At 34.5% G+C, this 23,371-nt stretch overlaps 2 protein-coding genes across 3 annotated transcripts in view; one reads left to right on the forward strand and one right to left on the reverse strand.

Moving 5' to 3' along the window:
• ANO3 (anoctamin 3) overlaps positions 1-23,371 on the reverse strand; it is a 465,390-nt gene that overhangs the window by 60,495 nt on the left and 381,524 nt on the right. For both annotated transcript variants that reach the window (XM_079101829.1, XM_079101830.1), the window contains exon 14: positions 20,843-20,903. In XM_079101829.1, coding sequence (XP_078957955.1) covers positions 20,843-20,903 — 61 coding nt within the window. The remainder of the gene's footprint in view (positions 1-20,842; positions 20,904-23,371) is intronic.
• On the forward strand, positions 7,450-19,986 carry MUC15 (mucin 15, cell surface associated). Its single transcript, XM_079101877.1, has 4 exons — positions 7,450-7,695; positions 14,336-15,054; positions 16,893-17,042; positions 19,302-19,986. The coding sequence occupies exons 2-4, from the start codon at positions 14,493-14,495 to the stop codon at positions 19,460-19,462; spliced, it is 873 nt and encodes a 290-aa protein (XP_078958003.1). The 5' UTR covers positions 7,450-7,695; positions 14,336-14,492; the 3' UTR covers positions 19,463-19,986.

Here is a 23,371-nt window from a genome sequence, read left to right on the forward strand (position 1 = left end):
AGGAACCTTTTCAGGAATAGCTATAATACATTAAAAATATAGGAACCTGCCACCTTGCTACATATTCTACATGTTAACTCATTAAAATCTTTGCAACAGTTCCACCTGTTATGAGAAATGTTACGGATTTTTTTTTTTTTTTTTTTTTTTTTTTTTACTGGTAATGATAATAAAGCTCAAAACAGCTGTTACCACAGAGAAACTCAATTGTGTACCCCAGAGCCTTGGGATTCACATGACTGCATAAGCAGGTTAAAGTGCTATTCAGAGGGGGAGATTCACAAACATCCCAGGTGTAATTCTTTAAGAATTCTGTCCTGAAATACATGAATGTATTTCTTTTTCTGTGGCTAGGAATTTCTAGGAACTGTTAGCTTCATTCAGTATCAGTGTTTTCACTGTTCTCTACAAAGAGGTTCTTACAGTCCTTTCAATGGATGAGAAAGGCACTTGGCATTGTTAGATGCTGCCAGTGAACTTGGTTTCAAAATCCTTCAGGTCATAAATAAGTTTCCTTTTCCTTCTCCTTTTAGGCCAAGAAACAAATCAAGATTCAACTTTTCTAACCCGAAAGAAATACATAACATATGCCAGGATTTTCTATTATCTGCCTTAATTTTTATTCAAGAAAGAATAAATCACTCGGATCTGGTCCTAAAGGTGGTAAACTAAGTTATAATGTTATCAAAACTTCCATGTTTTGCCCTATTATTAAATGTATGCCTAGTTGTAACTTCACTTAATAAATTATGTTGATATAAAAATAGTTAATTAGGCAAAAGTTACCCAAGATTGGACTGTATAATGAAATTAGGGGTTTAAAGGAAGGCAATTTGTATAATAGTATATTTCCTTACAGAGAAATGCATCAACTATGGTGTCTGCACTCAAGAGAATATTACATATTTGTTAAGGAGAGCAATATCACTTCCCAGCAGGCTGACCTTACAGTTTGAAGAGGTGTTTGAATGCTAGGAATAAAAGCCTCCACTGCAACATTCCTCTCTCAGCAGGTATCTAGTGAGAGCTCAGAATTTTCCACATTAGGAAAGATATCCCCATCCCCATCTCCAACCCACACAGTTTTCTTACCTTCCACAAATGGTCCCATCAGGACAATATCATGACACCTTTTAACTCTGTTCATATCCATTAACTAAGGAAGCCCACAACTTCTCAATCATCTCTCAACCCACTGGATCAGATCCTCAGGAGACTGGGGATTGCTCTTGTGAAGATCACCTACTCCTCCCCAACTCTTAAGATGCTCTCACTATGACCTCTTACCCAGTCAACAGCCAAGTCTTTCATTTCCCCTTATCTTGCTCTAATTGAAATCTTGGATTACCCTGAAATCCTACTTTCCATTCAATACTCTAAAGTAATGGTTGTTTGTCTCCCATGCCAATAGGTCCTGAAGGTGAGGGGTGAATTTCTTGCTCTTTTCTCTCTCTGCTTCAAGACCACTTATCTACCTCTTCAAAGATTCACAGATTTGAAACTTGCATTAATGATTCATACCACCTACTACCTCTCCTCATGGTGGTCATCTTACTCCCTGAGGAACTTATTCAGTGCTCTGAATATTTCCCAACTCTTGGATTATTATAATTCTTATCAACTTGATTCCCAAAATAGCTCTTAGAAAATTATAACATACACAGATAATGTTTTCAGCACCCTGGCTTGTCAGTTCTTTGATCTCTATCTTCAAAGTTGATTTCTCATATGTTACCTCACTCATGTACTCTCCCAGCAGATTTATGATGAAGGATAGCAAATCCTCCATAACCTTTACTCATCATCTAATGCTTTTCCTTCACTTCCTATAAATTTCGATTTCAACAATCTCTCAATTCAGATTTCAAATCCATCAATACAGTCATGTGGTTACTGTCCTTTTTTCTCCTCTTACCCTGACTTTCTTCATATGTAGCCTAATTGTCAATCATTATTCTAACTCATGTGTATATCCTCAACTTGCTAGCTCCTGTCCCAGTCCATCATAAGCCCTTGGTTTGAACACAACCCTGGTTAAACCCAACACTCCATTTATTATCTATCTGTACTCATACACATTAATATAGCTGGATAAAACAGAGCCATGCTGAGTGACTTGTTTTATTTTAAATTAATGATTACAAACTGTGAGTGAATGCTTGAGTCTGTCAAACTAACCTACTCTCTTTTCTTTATTTTAACATTCACTACCTACAATCCCCTATCACTCTTGGTTGATAATTTTACTGTCTACTTCATCATTAAAAAGGAAGCAATCAGAAGAAAGGATTGTCCCAATCCTCTTCTCCTGCTTTGTCAACAATTGTGCTCATGTCCTCTACATCATGTCTGTCCTTCTCACAAGACAGAAGATTGACATATCTCTTGCAAAGACCAACTCTTCTGTGAACAAGCTCCCATCCCTAATGAACTAAAGGAAATGTCTCAAAGACCTACATGTACATGCAAATTTTATCACTGCATCTCAATGTCAGAGTACTACTCTGGCATGTTTAAGATCCTGAATTAAATTCCCAGTACCCATAGGCACTCACCCAAACAATCCAAAGAATATTTTTAAGTGAAAAAGAATCAGATTCCAGATTTGAATGAGCCAACAATAGGAAAAATACTCTGGATAGAAGAAAAAAGTAAGCTTACAGATGTCTTAAGTATAGTATATTCACTCATTTTTGCTATTGCTATTGTTAAATGTTATTTATTTACTTATACATAATTCACTCACTTATTCATTAATTTATGTTTTTACTGAGAATTTAGTATGTAACTGGTCTTAGTCTAGCTCTCTGTATAAAGCAATGAAAAAAAGCAAACAAAAATATTTGCTTTCATGAGCCAACTTTCTAGTACAGGAACAGATAATTAAAAAACAATAAGATATAGGGTATCATAGATGGCAATAATTGTATTGGGGGAAATAAGCAGGAAGGCGATAAGCTAGGTCAAAAAAAGAAAAAAAGAGGGTTGTAGTTTTAATGTGTGGTCAGGGAAAGTTTCTCAGTCAGGAAAAAAGAATCAACTGAAATTAAAGAATTCACTCATACTTTTTCCTTTCAATTAATATGTATTGAGCAACAAGTATGCCAAGAGAGAGAGACAGATTCAAAATGATTCAATACAAGTGTTTGTAAGCTTCACTGGGTTTGACTCAACTTTTACTAATTTTGATATTAGGATTTAACTTTTACCATATTCAAACAAAAATTTATAATATAAATTATTAATTGGGCCTAATCAAGTATGACCACTACTTGTAAAATTATTTGTAATTATCTTACCTTATCTCATTGACTCCTCACAATCATCTGGAAGGTAGGAATTAATTTCCCTATTTTGTAAGTGACACAATGGTCTTGAAAATGTGATGGTACTTATTATTTAGCTATGGTTATGAAACCCGTAAGCAGAAAACCAGGATCCAACAAGGAAATTGTAACCTGATGTCTCTCATGCTCATGACTGCCATGGTACTCGTGAGTTTGGGGAACCCATTGAGTTAAGGAGCCCTAGAGTTCTGACAGGAAATGAAGACTCCATGGGACCACCTATGCTACAAGCCATTCTGTTAATGGGTGCAGTCTGTGACCAAGAAGGAACACTGAAGAATACAGTGGTTACTTTTTAAATATTTCTACCACTTTTCAGCAATCCATACTATGTTTTTTTTTTCTTTGATAGAACTGAAGGAGAGATAAAAAGGCACAATGGGAACTTGTTTTAGATCCTAAACAGTGAAAAAAAAAAAAAAAAAAAAAAGTTCCGTAAAATACATTGGATCTCTGAACATCTAAAAGCATTACTAGGTATTATTCAGAAATTATTGAAAATACCTGATTTGCCACTCTGAATTTAACAGATACAGTGAATCAGTGGTCTCAAAAATTTTTGTGGGAGTCCTAAAATAAATTTCTGAAACTATTTATCCTCTTGTGTATTTTAATGATGTCATCATATATATATATATATATATATAGAATTTTTTTTTTAACTCAGGGACATTAGACCTCTGAGCCACATCCCCAGCCCTATTTTGTATTTTATTAAGGAACAGGGTCTCACTGAGTTGCTTAGTGCCTTGCTTTTGCTTAGGCTGCCTTTGAACACTTGATCCTCCTGCCTCAGCCTCCAGAGCCCCTGGGATGACAGGTGTGAATATTCAAAATATAATTACATACTGATCTTTTATACCTTATTATAATCCTTTAAAATGCTTTCAATAAGCTCATCTATTCAGTTGTAAATTTTAAACATTGCGTTTTATCTTTAATGTATTTCCATTCCATTTCTCCCTTAGAGTATTATCTGTTAATACATTTACATTTGTAAGTTTTTATTGATCATCTTGTCATATTTTTCTGAAACAATAAAAAAAGCAGTTATAAAGTTTTAAAATTTCTTATGACCACTAGTATCTTACTTTAAAAAACAATCTGAATAAAGATATTAAATTAATAAACCAATATAATTAATTTCAAATTTTAATAAATAATAAATATATACTCTAATATTTTATTATAAACACATCTCCTTAGGATATCAATGAAGATTTTGTTTGTTGTTCAAGTCATTCAGGTATTCACTGGTGCCTATTAATTCTGACTACAATGAGGTAGGTTTTGTTTCAGCATCAGTTCTTTATCTCATAAAGACATTAACTGAGAAAACATTCACATAAGTGCATAGACAGGAATGCACCAGAGTTTGTTATGGTGATATTCTGGAGCTACTGCCTGAATGAAACACCAGAATCACATAAAGCTATCCTATAGTTGCTTTTAGTGCTTTATCAGGTTACCACTTTTTAGCCCACCATTTACATATATATGCATGAAAGCACAAATACTTAAGCATATAAATATATATATATCATTTCAAAACCTATACTCAACAAAGGGTACTGCCCTAAAATATTCTCAGCAACAAAATGAAGCAATTACCCTTTCTATGAAGTTATAGCCACATGAAGATAATATTAAAACATCAAACACTTAAGAGGAAATAGACAAGGTTATATATTAAATAGCTATTAGCATTCATGAAAATTACCCCCTCTAATTTTCTTCTAAGAGAATATTGAAAGAAATAAAATGTGATGATCTAAAAATAAATTTCTAGCCATTTTATGTATAAAGAATATTATTGAAATACCTTCAAGTAATATAATCATAATGTAATTTATTTAATATTAAGGGAATATTTCTTTGTTGTTTAATGTACTCATGTTCCTGTGGGGTGACAAAATTTTAATTCAATTTATAACTTGTTTCAAACTCATTACTTGCTGTCAATGAATCAGATCAATGTGAACAAATTCCCTGTGTGTGACATTAGCATCAGGCATTTGATGCTATAGGATTTGTACAAAAAGATCCTAGAATGGATGGAGAGCAACATGATTTCATTTGAAGTATGGTTCCAAGTTACATCCTGGTTCTGTTTTCAGATATATTGTTGACAGTAACATGCTTTCATTTTCTAGAAATTTCTCTTATGAGTGGTGTTGACGTTTCAGACAAAAAGGACGTGTCCTTGCTCTCAGTATTATTGTCCTAATGACCCTAAAGCAATTCCCCAAGTACCAGATGAAAGTTTCCATAGTAGGTAAGTACAAATTTTTTTTCTATAAGCATTGCACAGTGTGCCATCTCAGCTGGCTTGGATGATGAAATTGTTAGGTAATTGTCCTATTTTGTTGAGTTTCTCTGAAGTAATGAGATCTGATATGGGATTGGTTTTACTTAGAACATGGTATATTCCTGGAAATATATAACAGTGAGAATTGTTTGGCAAAAAAATTTTTTTAGCTCCAACTCAGGTGACTTAACCAAGGTTTCTAATTACAACTCAGTAAGCTAAGTAACAACTGAAGCATTAAATTTATGCATAGTTTTCATTTTCTGCTTTATTTCCTGATGTGTTCATGACAGGTAAATAGGATTAGTCGCTAGGGTCATTTTTAATCAGTTGGTTATGGATGTATGGAAGGCAATGATGGAAAGGATTATGGGAGCGCTCAGCAAGGGTCTTTAGAAAAGAGGGTCACAAGAGCTTAGCATCCACTCCTATGGCAGTGAAAGCAATGTTGTAGCAAAAGTGCTTACAATATCCCTGCCTGGTATAGGCCACACTTACACTGCCAAGTCAGAGAAGGGTAATGATGTGTCTACATGTATATTGAAAAATTACTAGACATGACATGGTACACCCAATGCTGATAATTTATATTCAGTTCTCTAAATACAAAAAGAAAACACCCCTTCCCACAATGAATTCTTTTCCTAGCAATTGGCTAATCTGAAAATAGTAATAGAATTGGATTCTGTTAAAACATTGCTCAGTAACCAATTGTTTGATTAAATTTAATTGGCTTTTCATACCAGTGCAGATATAGCTTAAATATCCTTGCAACAAAATTTTTTTTCAGGAGTTACTTTAATCTCTAATCAAATTCTGAAGGGCACTTTGAGCTTTGGAAAATTTAACCCTATAGAATTACCTTGTTCTTTCCTGGGACCAATTAACTGGGCAGATTCTTTGCATTCGGTTTAATGCTTATTCATTTCTGCATTTTAACTAAAGTTTCATTTTCTCTTCCAGCAGCTGGAAATCTATCTCCTTGTACGACAGAAAAGTAGGAGCCCCAGGCACACTGAGCTATACGGACTTTGGCGCCAGTCCCCAAATATGGACGTGAGAATATCCCAGTTTCACTCTTCTCCCTTTCATAAGCCTTGAAAGGAAGTGAAGGAAGTATGCCAGGTTGTTATTCAACTCTCCTGTTTAATCAAGCATTACCTGGGCACTTCTCTAGCTTCTAAATTGAGAATAAAAGCAACGAGAACACAGGATGAAAACTACTTAACTGAGAAAGTTCCCAGAATTACTTAGGATCACATGGTCATTTTCAGATAGGCACCAGTGACTCCCCAAATTCCTGAAAATCAGCAAGAAACCTGACCTCAGTTCTGGTGATTACTTCTAAGGTAACACTCCATAATACATTCTCCTTCACTTTGGGTTAAGTGTGACTTTATAAAATCAATTTCAGTCCACTGCAGGCAGGCAAATGCCCTCACTACTGATCCCACTACATTTTCTCTCTCTACTTTTTGCATACACAAACAGGGCAGCCTACTTTGGGAAAGAAAAGTTTGCTTATGATTTAGAACATAGGGCCAGCCCGCACAGAGCAACAGGTGAAGAACATGACTCATTCCAGTGTCCTCACAGGCAGAGGGGGAACCCAGCATGTGTCAGAAATTGCTTATACACCACAAGAAGTTATCAAAATCTCTGTCCTTTTTTTCACATAAGGCAGGAAATGGATACTCTTGTTTTGCTATGGAGAACTGGCCTGCCCCAAAGAGAAAATGACCAACCTATGAAAACTGGAGGGTTGGACACATTTTTTTTTTTTTTTTTAAAGACCTGAATGAGGCGATATCCTGCTGTGTGGGGCTGAGGAGCAGGTCAGTCAGGTTCTTGGGTGCTCTATTACACAAGCAAGATCCTTCCAGCCAGCCCCGCCTAATTTCGTTTCTCTGGCACCCTCTTGCTTAGTGTAGCACCGTCACACTTAACTCATCTGTTTTCTCTCATGCACCGCAGACTCTTTCCAGTCAGGACAACTTTGGTATTTGAGTGCCCATCTGTAAACACGTCCTAGTCCTGAAGGTAAGTGTGTGCTTGCTGGGTTACTTAGGGCTCTTTCTCACTTATTTATCAAAGAGAATCAAAGTGGCCTCAACCTTTAACAGAATAGTTCTGCAAGTAGCTACAGAGACCCTGGTAGTTGTTCATCAGCTAATTACCCTCTAAATTAGGATTTGCAGTGTTAAATGAGTTAACTTAAAGTATTATTGCCAGAGTTGTTAGATGATGAAACCAGCAGAAGAGTTAAATGAAAGTCTTATTTAAAATGTCAGAAACTACAATAAAAAAATTTCCTTAAGTCAGAACTTATTAAAGGTCTCAAAATATTTAAAGGTACAAAAAATGCATAAATATTAAATTTAAAGCTTAGATTTAATTATGCACTTAGGCTTTAAATTTCTTTCTTTAAGCATTACAAAGCATTTTATTTATTTAGTTCTGTACTTGGAATTGAACCCAGGGTTGGTGCTTTACCACTGTGCTACATCCTCAGCCCTTTTTAATTTTTATTTTGAGACAGTATCTTGGAAAGTTGCTCCAGGCCTCACTAAATTGCTGTGGCTGACTTTGAGCTTGTGATCATACTGCCTCAACTTCCCAGGGAGTCTCTGGGATTCTAGGTGTGTACCACTGTGTCCAGTACAGTGTGTCATTTTTGAGAAACCGTTTTCACATACAATAAATTATAGAATTCTACACAACTTTTTCAAAGATGTTTTTGAAAACTTGACAAAAAGTTGTACATGTCATTATTCTTCAGCATGATAAGTACAGGTGTCTAGCACTTGTTAGAAATTTAAAAGGCTAAATCAGTTAGACATCCCACAGAACATATACCACAGAATGAAGACAAGATTTCTTACAGTTATTTTCAGTGTGTGGTTAGACTGTTAGTCTCTTTATACTAAAAGGATGCCTATTTCCAATTGACCCATTTTTTATTCGATCCACAGAAGCTACTCCTACAGGCATTCAAATATGAAAGAAGGCTGAAAATCAAATGTTGGGAAAGTTGGATCTTGAACATTGCTTTTGGAGGCAATACTTTCTAAGTGTGATAGTTATCCACTTCATTTTTAAAGTTTTTTAAAAATTTTGTCACTGGAGTTTTTGACTGAGAACTTCTAAGTTAGCAAGTGGTATGATATTCTATTTGGGGGGAATTTGTGCATGCCACATTTGTTACTAGAATGATATACATAAATTTTTGAAATTTACTTTTTCCTGGAGAAAAGTCATACTTTCATTTTTTTTAATCAAATAAAAAATTATAGACCTAAGGTTCTCAGGTACAGTTAGACTTTGACTTCTCACTCATCCTTCCAAACCCTTTTGTAACAGACATGTTGTTTTACATTGCGTATATACACAAATATGTAACAAACCCCACCATTATGTATAAGTATAATGGACCAATATAGAAAAAAGAGGCAAATTTAGAAGCATAATATCTAATGACCTCGTTTTATTATTATTTTTTTTTTTATGCACAGAAAGGAAAATACCACCCAAGTTTGTAAACACAACTCAGAATAACACTTAAGTCTGCCTGGAATATTAGCTACATGGCAGACTGAGGTTCCTATAACAAGGAAAAACAAAACCTATCTATCATCATTTATAGCCTAAGATTTGGAGGAAGACATGACCAAAAGCAACTGGGAGAAAAATTGGGACAAGTTATACTCATTAGGTATTTCACTCTAGAAACATGATTTGTATTATCCCCTGAGTATAACTGGTATTTTTATTTAAAATGTCTTTTTTTGATGGAGTCTGGAATGACTATCATTTCTTTTTCCCTGAATGGTTGATGACCTGACACAAACCAGGGCACCTCCTTATTTTCAAAGCCTGGTATAAAATGGGTATGATTCAGTTATAGCAGGGAGGCAGGGCAGAATAATGACCTTATGCATTTAAGAGTAAGCAAAATTCCACACAGAATGAAGGTTTGCTCCCTTTAATGGCTGGAATTTGTTTTTTCCCTGTCGTGGCCTTCAGTAGCCCTCCAAACAAAGGTAGTAACATGAAACCACCTTTCAGTGCCAGTACCAAAGGGCAGAAAATAACTTCACTCTCTCTGTGCAGAAGAATTGTTTGAAAAGCAAAACTCACTCATTTTAAAGTCTATTTTAAAAGATATGAAATACTAAAAAAAAAAAAAAAATCCCCAAATCTCTCAATATATACACAGGGATTTTAGGTCTGCATTTAAAGTTCAGAAGTAGCTAGACCTCCTCTCTTTTCTGTTCCCTTTATAAGTGTACTCTTCAGAGTTGTTTAAGTTTGTGATGATTGCATTTCTGTTCCTAAGTTACTCTTTCAGGATTCCTCTGGAGGTTCCATCCCCAAAACTGCTTCTACTTAGTGCTAGACAAGGCAAAGAGCAGGAGGGAAATTGATGTTATTGGGTTTTCCTGATTTTCTCTCCCTCAAAAACTTTCCCCCTTCTTTCATTCTACCTTCTGTCTGCCCCCACATAGTACATGGCTGACAGATGAACCTGGGTACTCTCAAGTATATCATGCATAATGCAGCATAATTTCAGCTTTATAAAACAGGTACACAATGTAGCTTAAATATTTGAACTCTATTGATATGGAGAGGCTGAAAAGAAAATGCAAAAATAAATATATGGATTGTCTTTACTGCTTTCTGGAGCTCTCATTCTACCTTGCTAACAACATGCTTGTTCCTTTCAAGATGGGGTCAGACTTAACCCAAATCACTTGGTCCTTGCCCCCACAAATCTCCAGGGCTGTAGTTGAATAGCTGATGGCTTCAATTCCTATATTCTTCTTCCCACTCAAATGAAAGATACCCAAGAGGTGTAACCTGGTTCTCTTAGAAGCCAAGAAGCAGGAGCAGCACTGTGCTCTGCTGCAACATCAGGATAACAGGAATAAGTCAATCTTCACAAAATGTCACTCCACAGCTGCACTGATTTCTGAATAAACTGTAAATGTTATTCAAATATACTGCCCAATCCCTCACTCCCCTTCCTTTCATTTTCCCAAGAAATAAATTATAGGCAGGAATAGAATGCTAGACTCATTTGGGGTGTGGATATCCTAGGTTTTCAAGTAACAATCAAAAGTGAGGTGGAGGAACGAGAGAGCCCCTTGGTGGCTCAATGTCACAGGCGAGGTGAAATAGGAACAACAAAACACACTTTGTTGGTTCATGATATGTGGACTCTCATTACTGGAAGAGAGTGAGAGTTCAATGCCTCATTCCTCAAGTAACACTATAAGAAAAGTAGAAGAGCAGCTAAGGTCTTGTTCCCCTGTGAGAGGCACTCTGAGGAAAAGAAGAGGCAAATTGCCTATGTTAGGGAAAGAAAATCAAACTTTAATTATGATAAGAAAGAGAGACTAAGAATAATTCACAAAGCAAATCCATGGCAGTGCATAGTGAAAAAAATTCTCATGTTTGTTACCAATCTTGCAGGGTTCAAAGCAGAAAGATGTTTGTGAAAAGGTGCATATGTTATTCCTAACCCAAATTGAACCATATTTTAAATATGCTTGGTGAGGTATTCTCTTGGTGGAATGTTGGTCACCTATAGGTCCTGGGAATAATCACTTGTGTTTTGTTAATGTGAATCAATAAACCACATGGCGAAGGTGTCCACAAGAAACCATGGAGACTTCTATTGGGATTCCTTCAAGTAGGGTAAAAATGTATTTAGTGTATTTAAGAGACACATAAGATAGAAGAACCTATAGTTCCAATATTCTTTTTTAAATGGGATTATAAGCCACTCTAAACAATTCAATTTAGAGAGACTGAGTTTTAAAAAGTAATGCTGGAATGAAGTTCTAAAAGGCAACTGAGTACCAAATTCTATATTCCTTTGCATTCTGTATTAGAAAGATGAGTACAGCTGGCAGTCTGTATCCGTGTGTTCTGCATCCATGGATTCAACCAACTATCGATTAAAAATATTCAGAAAAAAATGCTTCTGTGCTGATTGTGTATGGATTATTTCTTATTATTTTCCTAAGTGATATAGTATAACAATTATGTACATAGCATTTACATAGTATTAGGAATGGTAAGTTATGTGTAATCTGGAGATAATTTAAAGAATATGGGAGGATGTGTTTAGGTTATAAGCAAATGCTTAACCATTTTATGTAAGAGACTGGAGCATCTACAGATTGTGGTATTCTCCTGGGGTCCTAGAACCCACTGTCAATGAGAGTTGAGGGATGACTGAGCATATCAGAGCTTGCTAAGATATGACAGGGTTTGAATCCTAACCCTCTCTTTGAGTCACTAACTGTGAATCCTTGGACACATTATTTACATTCTTGGACCCCACGTGATCATTTGTAAATGAGATTATAAACCCTTCTTGTTTGGTTATTTTGGTGAGAATTAATTGGAAAACATGTAAATCCTAAGATAAAAGAAATGCATAGTAGTAAGGTATTTTCCAATTATGGTAACAATATTAGGACCTAGACAAATTTTATTGGTTATTATAGAAAAGTGAATAAAATATACATAACAGAATTACCACAAAGTCACGCACCTGCGTGGTCACTATCAAGTCAAGATACAGAGTACTACCAGCTCACCAGGAGCCCCTGCCAAACCACACCTGGACAACCCTTCTTCTCTACAAAAGTAACCGCTCTTCTGACTTTAACACAGTGGGTTCTGCCTGTTCTTGAACTGTATGTGTGGGAAACCACCCAACTTCCCTGGAGTTTTAAGCTGTGCATTATGTTTATGATACTCCCCATTTGTTGTGGGAAGTGGTAATTTGTGATTGTTCACCATACAAATGTCCCACAGTTTGCTCTCTCATCTGTTACCAGTGGGAAAGTAGGTTGGAGATGCATAAATAATGCTGCTGTAATATCCTTGTATTTCCGCCTGCCTTCTTTTTAAGTTGACTTTTCTTAGGTGATTAGCATAGAGCATGAGAGATACTACACATCATTAAAACCTTTGGAATCCAAAGGCAAAATTGCTTTCTAAAAGCTTTTGAAGAAGACAATCTTATCAGGAGATATTTAGATTGTACCCCTATGTGTAAATACTTTAAGTAAAATGTGTGGGATACTTTAAAACATAATCAGAGGAGCATTTTGGAGCCCCTTAGGCCCTTGTGAAAATCAACAATGTTGGTGAAAATTTCAAACAGAATTCTTGAGAAATGGCAGACAATATGGGAGCTAAATAATAACAATTGCACCTCTTCCTTTTTCCCATCTCAGTCACCTTGGAAGCTTTTAGTGAAAAATAAGGTTCGATTCACAGAACACAAAATCAGTGCTAAGAAAAACAGTGCTGGAAGAACAGCCTAATATTTTTAAAATAATAAACATTCAATTAAAAGTCCTTTAAATTTCAGTACCTAACTAGGTCGAATCTGTGAAATTGACTTTCAGCACTGTCTCTTCCATTTGCCAGTTTTCATTAGTAGCCAATCTGAGCCTCAGGTTCTTCATCTACAAGGAGGACATAATAAAAGCTTTTCATCTTTTCTCAAGTGATCATTATGAAGATCAAATGAGATGATACATTTGGTAAACTCTGTAACCCCTGGGACACTGCAGAGATATTATATTTGAATGCTAGGCCAGATGTTGTTCAAGGTGTTTTTTCTTAAAACTTGTTAGTCTTCAAAACGAAAACATGAAGTCAGTTTGGACATTTTAACAAAGTTAAAACAACTGCATATTAGGATCATAAATTTCCACTGGTCATTGGTGAAAGAAGCCAGACTGTTAATAGAAACCTGACTGTAAATCACTTCCCTATATCATGGTCTGTGCTGTGTGGCACTTCTTCACCAAGGCAGGAGAGAGCTTGGATTGGAGGTCAGGTCCAGGGCTTCATTCCAATTCCACCGTCATCTGACGAGGTGAAATTTTCTCATATGCCCTCAACCATGGTCTTCATTAATAAAATAAGGATTAAAGAATAAAGCATATTCTGAAATTTAAAAAGCTTTTTAATTTTTCCCAACTTGCAATTAAAGAGGGAGAACAACATCATGAAGTTAAAAACAATAACATAGACTAATTTCGAAGGCAAATAACTCAAACTAGATACTAATAAAATGTATTCAAAGGAGATTCTGATTCACTCTGTTTATAGAAAAAATATATGACACATTTAGTATGGTAAAAATTGATAATGGCCTTCTCATGAAAATATTCAAAAATACATCTTTATAAAGAACATGTTTTCTTAAATAGGTTAAGTATTCAGTCATCTCTAGATGTCTTGTATTTGTAATATTTTAAGACTCTTACTTAGCAGTGTATATATAGTTTCATATACATATACAAGAACATATATGTATATCCAGGTTTATGTGTTTGTGTATATTTTAATTTTTATTTATACTTCAACTTATCCCAAGCTAAATGGTCTTTGACATAATGATAGTGGTGTCCGGTTGACAAAGTATTTCATGTTCTTTTTCCTAGAAGGAAGGAAGAAATATTGACATATTATAATAGAGCTCAGCACATTAGTTTAAATACAAGATTCCCCCCCAACACAAATTTTGCAGTAAAAATATGACACTGTCTCTTCAACATGTTTCTAGGTATTTTTACACTTAAAAATATAGACTATTTAAATAACTCGGTATGCTTCATTAATAATTCAAATGATTATTATTTTCTTTCAGATTCCTCTTAATAAAACAAATATCAATGAAACTACAATGTCGACCTTAGCCAAATTTATGTTTGATTTCAATTTTGTTATTTCACTGGCCATTTGGGAGCTATGAACAACAAAATCCAGGAAAAAACATATCACAAAGCACTGCAGAAGGATTGGTAATGATGGAAAATAAATCTATGTCTTTTCAAAGTGAAGTAAATACAAATTCAGATAATGCAAACAGAAATACCTCTGAACCCAAGGCAAGTACTTCCCCATCCAAAAACTACAGAAAAATAAATTCCACTGGTAACTTTTCAATAGACAACTTCTCTCGGGATCCAAGACCCACAACCACATTTTCTACAATGCCACCCTTGGTTCATGGCTACATTTCTAAATTGATCTTGAATTCATCTATAACAAATAAAAGCCTTTTGCCAGCCTCAGCTCATCCAATCAATTCTACACATGCTGTATCACCAGGAAACGTGAGTTGGTCCTTGGACAATGACACTGTGAACATTCCTGACAACACTTCCTCTACAATTAGCATCATCCTTCCAGCACCAACTACCAGATCCGAGACTCCCTTGATAATGGAACCGACTGGATGGCTTACCACAACCACCGAAAGCCTTGCTGCTTTTACCCCCTACCAAGAAAAGACAACTCCACAGCCTACCTTAAAATTCACCAATAATTCAAAATTCTCTTCAAATACGTCAGACCCCCAAAAAGGTAAATATAAAAGGATCTAACTTTCCTTTAATGTGAAACCAAATCTTCAAAAATGTCACATACATTAGGTTTAAGGATTGTGCTATGCTACAAAAATAGATGAGAATGAACGAGTAAAAGTGGTTCTTACTTTTGAGGGGGCAACCATTAAATACACTGAAAATAATGAAATGGTTTTAGGGATTAATTGAACATAGGCTTATTATTATCATATGGGAGTGTGAAAAGAGAATGGGTTTAAAACATTATTTAGACAAGCTCAACAAAAGAAAATCCTCCTCCACTTTTAGTTCAATACCTAATGAATGTCATGTAAATGAATTTTAACTGTATCAGGAGAAAATTTATCATATGGCGATCTGCATGTTTCAATTAGAAATTATGTCTAGCTTTAAAATGTAAAATGGAAAAGATATAACAGATTTATAATTCAATCACTATGCTTTATTTTTTCAGGTCTAGTCTCATTTTTGTATGCTTGAAATGGTTTTATTTTTTAAAATATATATGTGTGTTCCATGAACTCATTACCTTCTAATGCACTTACTCAGAGACTATATTAATTATGGAAGACTAAATCATATATACAAATTGATATTAGAACATTGTTGCCAGATAATAGGACATGTTTTAACTTCTAAAGTCTAGGCTTTATTATTACACTGCAATTATATACCAATATGTGGTGTATGTATATGTACTTTCATTTTAATTGTAATTTTAACTTACCTTTCCTTCATATCCACTTCTATATTCCATCAGAGGGACTTTTAAAATAATTTTCTCTCTTATTTATCCAAACCTGATATACATATTGAGAATACTGAGTACTTACTCTTACCTGTTCTTATATTTAAAGAAAATGCTGTTTGCTTCCATTTCATGTTAGTAACAATTTTACTGTACTCTAACATTATTGTTAATTTTTCTTTGAAAGAGGGATTTTACATAGAATCAGAGACCCTCTTGTCTACCTACCTGAACTTCTCATAAAGTAAAAACAATATACTAAGTGAGAGTTCCAGGACAATAAGTAGTCCACTGAAGATTTCCTCTTTAAATAAGGCACTAAGTAAAAGGCACACAGATTGAAATTCCGGCTTCTCTTGCACCCCCATCTTGACACACAAAGTTGAAAGCATGTTGCTTTGGAGACTTTGTTGTATTCAGAAATACACTTTTTACCTGGGATTATTTGGATTTTTTATTCTTATTATTATTGTTATTATTTTGTAATAATAGGCATTAAACCTAGAGTTCCACCCATGCTATGCAAGTGCTTGACCACAGAGCAAACTTCCCAGCTTTTTTTAAAAAAATTCTGTTTTGGGACAGGGTCTCTCTAAGTGTCCTAGGGTGGCCTCCAACTTATGATCCTTCTGCTGGAGCCTCTTCAATAGCTGAGATTACAGGTGTGCACCATTACTCTTGAATTATTTATAGAAACAAATTCAAAGTTCATTTCAGCATTAAAGTCTGTCAGGAATTCCAGGTTTATGGACAGCCTGATGCAACATTCAACGCTGAGATGAGATCTTAATGGAGAACACACATGACATTTCAGTCCTATTGATGTAATAAGTAACAAAACAGTTATAAAGCTATGACTTAGAAGTGTTTCATTATAGTTCAAAATCAGAAGTATAGTTTTATCATTAAGTACAGTTGCCAATATTTTTCTTAAATACACACATATACACTGTCACCATTATTTAATTTTTTTAAAAAATATTAAAAATTCTTTGGTGTATAAAAAAATCCACTTATATCCATTTCTGCTGCTTTGAATAATTATTTTCTACTTCTTTTCTGTAAATGTTTTCTGTTTTCTCCTCTAGAGAACAGAAATACAGGAGTAGTATTTGGGGCCATTTTAGGGGCAATTCTGGGTGCTTCATTGCTCAGTCTCGTTGGCTACTTGTTGTGTGGAAAAAGGAAAACGGATTCATTTTCCCATCGGCGACTTTATGACGACAGAAATGAACCAGGTAAAGATGACTTTTAGAACCTCAACTGGACACAGTGATTCTAATTAAGTGAGAGCACACTGCTTAGGGGGGATTTAGAAGTTAATATGACCAACATAGATAAAAGATTTATTCTGATCCACTTTCTGTTTCTCGAAGGACAAAACCAAATTCATTTGGCATTTCCCTCCTCCTCCTCTCTCACAGTGAACTCCACCTTTATGTATATCTATAAAGCACCAATCAAAAATAAATGAATGAGGCGGGCTGGGGAGATAGCTCAGTTGGTAGAGTGCTTGCCTCGTAAGCACAAGGCTCCGGGTTCGATCCCCAGCACCGCAAAAAAAAAAAAACGAATAAAAAATAAAAAAAATAAATGAATGAGTGAAAGGAAGATCCTTAGAGGAAAGAGAATGGGGGAGGGAGGAGGGGAGAGAAAGAAGAGGCACTGGAACGGAAAGAGAGTAAATTAAATTCCACACATGCAAGATTTAGTCAAAATGAACCAAACTATTATGTGTAACTATAATGCATTAATAAAAGAAAAAAATTAAAGAGCAAAACCAAAGTAACTGAAATTTAAAAACCACTTCAAAGTGTTGCTCATGCATCAAAGTGGGTTTTAAATAGTAATTTCAGAATCCAAATATATGTATACAATTGAAAAATAATGATATACTATGAAGGAAAAGGGTCCAAGTTTGTTTACGAGTGACTGCAAAGCCATTTTTTGCTATTTTAAGTTCTCTTAATAGCAATAATATAAATAAAGATTATTTTAACTTTTCATTCTTCCAAAACTTACTCACATAAAGCAGTCCTCCATTAATCCTAATGAATCTCTAAAAGAGAGTAGCTAAAAGTTGCAAATTTCACATACATAAAGTCACAATATGTCTTAATTTAGGAATTTTTCAATCATATAATAGAAAAAGCCATCATAATTATAAGAAATACATGTACTAAAAATAAAACAGTGAGCATAATCTTAATAATATATCAAAAAGAACAGAAATGAAATCACTTTATGTGTTTGACTCATCTCTCTTAATAGACTTTAAAGAAAAAAAAAAACAAAACTTTTCTTGTTTGCCAGAGGAATTTTGCCACCAATTCTTAATTGTCCCTGATGAGTCCCACGGATAAAGTCACACTGAGTTGTCATGAGTTCAATTCATACCTGATGTATTATTCATATTCAGAACCAAATACATTGTTAATATAACCAATTCTGCTTCTGGGTTTCTAGTAATCCATACAAAACAAAATAAAATAGGGCAATTTTCAAAGTTAAAGAATAGGATTTCTAACAACACTACCTTCTAAACATAGTTTTTTTCTACTGAAAATGCTGTCTTGTATATGTCATGAAAGAATTCAGTCTATCAAATTGATGCCATCATCAAAATAGTTCTGATAGATGTATAAAGACATAACGTAATCACACCACCTGTTTTACCTCTTCAGGATAACTTTGAGATAACTCTCCTAATAACCTAAGGTTGCTGGAAGTCTAGTTTGTAAACAAGTGTCTTAAAGAATGGGTAGGTAAGCTTATGACAATACCTAAGTGAATAATTAGATTACTAATCTAATTGGTATTTAGGGACTGCTTATATTAAATTATAATATAATTTAAGACATATAGCACATGCCTTGTTATTCTCTGAAAATGAATTTGAGATCATTAAGGAAATAATTGACTATTTAAAAAAAAAAAAAAAAAAACCTCCTGCATCATCTGTCAGAAAATCCTAATTGCATGATAACTTGAATATATCAGAGAGAAATACAAGCTTTCACAAATAGTTTCCTTCATTCTTCACATTAAATGGCTTGAGCATCAAATGTTGAGATAATTGTTAAAATTATGGCAATGAACTTTCAATGCCCTCACTTCAATCATTTTTATACCAGAAGTTAAAAATTCTGAACCTGTTGATAAGGCTTGGAAAACTCAATGAGGCACATGTTTATATTTCAATCTTCAAGGTATTGGTACACATTTTAGTGATCTCTTCCTTAGTTTCTTTATTTTAGGTCTACCATCAAAAATTTTTGAAAGTAAAATTGTTTTCTTAGTCACAAAAAATGAATGTAGCTTGAAAAATATCTATTTATATAATATTACAAAAGTAGTATCTGAAAAGCTCACATGAAAGATGTACTTTCTCACTCAACCAGAATAATTCCTACAATCTGATAATATAGTCAAATGCCTGAACATGAATTTTTTAGACTGTCAGTATAAAACAATTTTGTTATTTATCTATCTTTTAGTTCTGCGATTAGACAACGCACCAGAACCTTATGATGTGAGTTTTGGGAATTCTAGTTACTACAATCCAACTGTGAATGAGTCATCTGTGCAAGAAAGTCGAGAAAATGCACGCGATGGCATTCCCATGGATGACATTCCTCCACTCCGTACCTCAGTATGAAACTAAGACGTAAAGGTGTCAGATGGCAAGTGCTCATCTACATCTTGGCCTTTTAAAAGACTCATCTTCCGAGAGGTTATGCAAGATCACTGTCGTGTGCATTGTGCTGGGAGAACTGTAAAAGCATGAGACTAGTAGCAGAAACACAGAGGGAATAAAACATCAAGAAGGTTTCCTTTCCTACAATTTTTTGTTGGACTGAAGCATCTATTATATAACTATAATTGGTTTTTGTCCACTTTTTCCTTAGTTGGAAATATCTGTGGAATCAAGTAAAATGAAACAATATCACAGTTAGTACTCCTTGATAGTTTAATAATAAAAATTCTTTAACAAGAATTGGAAACCAAAACTATATTTTCACTTATTTTTTGAACAAACACCAATGGAGTCGACGCTTTATTGTTCCATGGGCAATTCTAGGGTCATATATCAGGATTAGCATTTTCTTCAAAGAACATTAGGGAATATATATATATAAATTATATATATTTTTAAATTTAATTTCATCTTAAAGTGAGAAAAATAATATGGCCTGCAGTCCTCATTGACTGTAGTAATATTACTTGTGAATATTACCCTGACAGTCCCTACTATGGGGTATAAAGGCCATAACAGTGAAAGATGTAGTCTACTACATTCTACTTCTCTGCATCAGCACAAGGAAAATCAGCTTCTGGAACTGCCCCTTGACAATGACAGCATTGTGTAGACTCATGGTAGGAAAGAGGATCTGAACCAGGAAAGTAACAGCTCTCCTAAATTCTTCAAAGTTTGGGGCACTCTTTAGATTTTAATTCATTGGTGCCTTAAAAACTCAATGAGGAATATGGTGAAAAAGATAGCCAAAGAATGTACTTGTATATAATGTGTACAGTTTTGAGTTGTTAGGCAGATGTAGGGTTTATTATACATTAGACCTATTGTTTAATCACATGTGCAATAGAGTCTGCATCTCTAAGTGTAGAAACCATAAGGCAAAGGAAAAAAAGATGAATGGGAACATTAAGCAAACATAAGCTTCTGAACATCACTTTCACAAGTAATATTACCAGGAGATGAATCTGTTTTCCAGTATGTTTCAGTTTGTTTTAAAATTAGCATCTGATTTTGGCAAGAAAAGTATATCCCTTGGTGTAGAAAGGACTAGGCTTTAGGGATTAGAGGGTTAGATCAAGAGTTAAATTCCCAAAGAAGAAGTGAATTATGAAGAGAACAAACAAAGCAAGTTCCAGCCTAGACTGTTGTTGAACTGACACATGGTGTGTGTGCATGTGTGTGTGTGTGTGTGTGTGTATGCTTGTACATGTATGTATAGAAATCAAACGATAACCCTGGAAAATAAAAGCTGGAACATAAGTATTGAAAGCATATACTTACCCCATATCGCCATAAAAATAGCAAAGAAGACTGTTCCTCCATTATCAAACAAATATGTCACCTTAATAGAAAAAAACAAAAATATTAGTCATACTACTGAATATAATAATCCAGTGACTACTATTTGCATGTAGGTACTGTGATTTTTCCACAAATAAAATCAAAGTATTTTTCACAATTTGCGAATATATTATATGAGAGCCTTTCATGAGCCCTGCAACATTTTTATGTGACTTTCTCATGGAAGAAGTGAGAGAGCAACGTTTTCCCCTTTTCTTCTCTTGTCTCTTAGAACACAACATGCTCTTCTGCTTAGAAGCATTTCTAGCACCAGGAGGCAGTATCTTGCGACACAAATAGTCAAACTACCATGTAATATGTAAGAACTTAGCTTTTCAGGTAACCCTAGATGCACTTTCTGTTAGCACAACTTCCACAAATGGAGAAGTTGCCAAATGCAGAATTCTGCCAGTGAGGTAGCACTTCCATTGGAAAAGTATCAGGTGGTATCACTCTCATGCTTTCAGAACATGCTCTAGGTCTAGCAGAAGCTTATAAGATGTAATGAATCTACTCTGAGGCTGTTTTAAAGAGTATCTAAGAACCATCGAACAGTTATTACAGAGTTCAAGTGTTTTTAAATCAGATATCAGCTGAAGCTTGATATAGAATAAGATACAGTATGTGATGTCATTGAATACAATCCGATCTTTGAGGTTTGTTTGATTTTAATTGTTTGGATTAAAAGGATTATTTGATTTTAATAAAATTCAAATTTAAAATTATATTTGCCATGTTTTTATTTGTCTAATATGATCACTATATTTGTAAATTGGTGTATGAGGTTAAATTAATATAGCCAAAGACATAAATGTTTGGCACATACACAACTATTATAGTAGCTACAACAGTTCTGACTAATCGTGTCCATTCCAAGTCCCTCAGTGGATGCCTGAAACTAATGATAGTACTAAACACTGTGTGTACTATTTTTCCTAAACATACATACCTATGATAAAGTTTAATACATAAATTAGACACTGTATGAGATTAATAACAAAAAATAGAATATGATGATATAGAAGTTATGTGAATATGGTTTCTCTCTCAATATATTTTACTGTATTATACTCACCCTGCTTCTTGTGATGATATGATACCATATGTACATGTTCAGATGAAGTGAGGTGGAGAATGTAGGCCCTCTGAGGTAATATTAGGATGCAATGTTAGTTACTTGAACATAAGACTGTGATACCATGACTGTAGATCTGGTAACTGAGAAGGTTACTAAATAATTAATGGGTAGGGAACATATACAACATGGATATGATGAACAGAGGGACGATTCACAACCTAGGAGGGACAGAGTGAGATTGCAAAGATTTCACCATACTACTCAAAATAGTAAGCAATTTAAAACTTATGAATTGTTTATTTCTGGAATTTTCTGTTTAGTATTTTCAGAGCACAGAGGTCCACAGGTAAATGAACTCATATAAAGTGAAACTGCAGGTAAGGGAGTATCCTCTATATAGAGAAAATAGGAGTTCTGTCTTCAAAAGAGCTTGAGATCAAGCTCTTGGGTCTTAAATTATTTTAAGAGAAACCAGATTAGAATGAAGTCCTCTTTGCTCAATTTAAAGTCCAGAAGATTCTCAATGAGACATTAAAACAATACAAATGTGTATTTTAATCATAACCTCTGGAACACACAGCAAAACAATATGCAAAACAGTAAATATAAGATATATTTTTCTATAATATAGCATTATTAAAAATGCCATCATAAGAAGATGTGCTCCTTTTAAAGGTTTGTGGATAGGTGCAAAATATTCTGCCTGTCTCTAAAATTCTCAGTATAAAGACTTGGAATTTCTAAAAATATTCTAAGGGTTGGTTTTTAGAAAAAAATTAGCATACATTATATACAGTAGAGAAAAGAATCATAAAAGATTCTTCTACAGAGCTTATAAAGTTACACCCAGCAGGGGAATCCAGCTCTCTTTTTGTTTCCAGAAGCATCCCACAGAGACACCTGAGGCTTCTGAGCAGCTGAACAGCTGTCTATTTTCCCTTATAAACAGACCTAGTACAGGAAACAGTCTCTTAGAATGTTAGAACAGAGGCTTTACATATGGGCACTTAAAGGTCACTAAGAAATAATGGCTCTCCCCTGCCTCAGAAACAGCTATGCTTTTAGAAAAGTGGCGAATAAAAGGCCACTGTTAATAACAATTGTGCTGCATGGACATGATTTGTTATATTTTATGAAGTATTTTTCTTGATAGCAAGTTGCTTTGTTGTTGTTGTTGTTTTTTCCTTGCCAGGTTCACTAATAAATATTTCATACACTATTTATCTCAACAAATTGAAACATTAGCCTTTAGAAACATATTCATCTGATACAGTGGGTATAAAAATAATATTCATATGATATGGGATTACATGTATGTAATGGGAAATGAAGCCAGAATGGGAACTGGACAAAATGAAAAAACTGCTCTAAGGAGGAGCGTGGTGGTTTAA

The sequence above is a fragment of the Sciurus vulgaris genome, assembly GCF_902686455.1.
Source record: "Sciurus vulgaris genome assembly, chromosome: 11".
In the NCBI taxonomy this organism is placed as follows: domain Eukaryota; kingdom Metazoa; phylum Chordata; class Mammalia; order Rodentia; family Sciuridae; genus Sciurus; species Sciurus vulgaris.

Coding starts and splice junctions, on each gene's coding strand:
- MUC15 (XM_079101877.1), top strand. CDS start 14,493: ATGATGGAAAATAAATCTATGTCTTTTCAAAGTGAAGTAAATACAAAT. Junction 15,055..16,892: donor TACGTCAGACCCCCAAAAAG/GTAAATATAAAA, acceptor TTTCTCCTCTAG/AGAACAGAAATACAGGAGTA. Junction 17,043..19,301: donor TGACGACAGAAATGAACCAG/GTAAAGATGACT, acceptor TCTATCTTTTAG/TTCTGCGATTAGACAACGCA.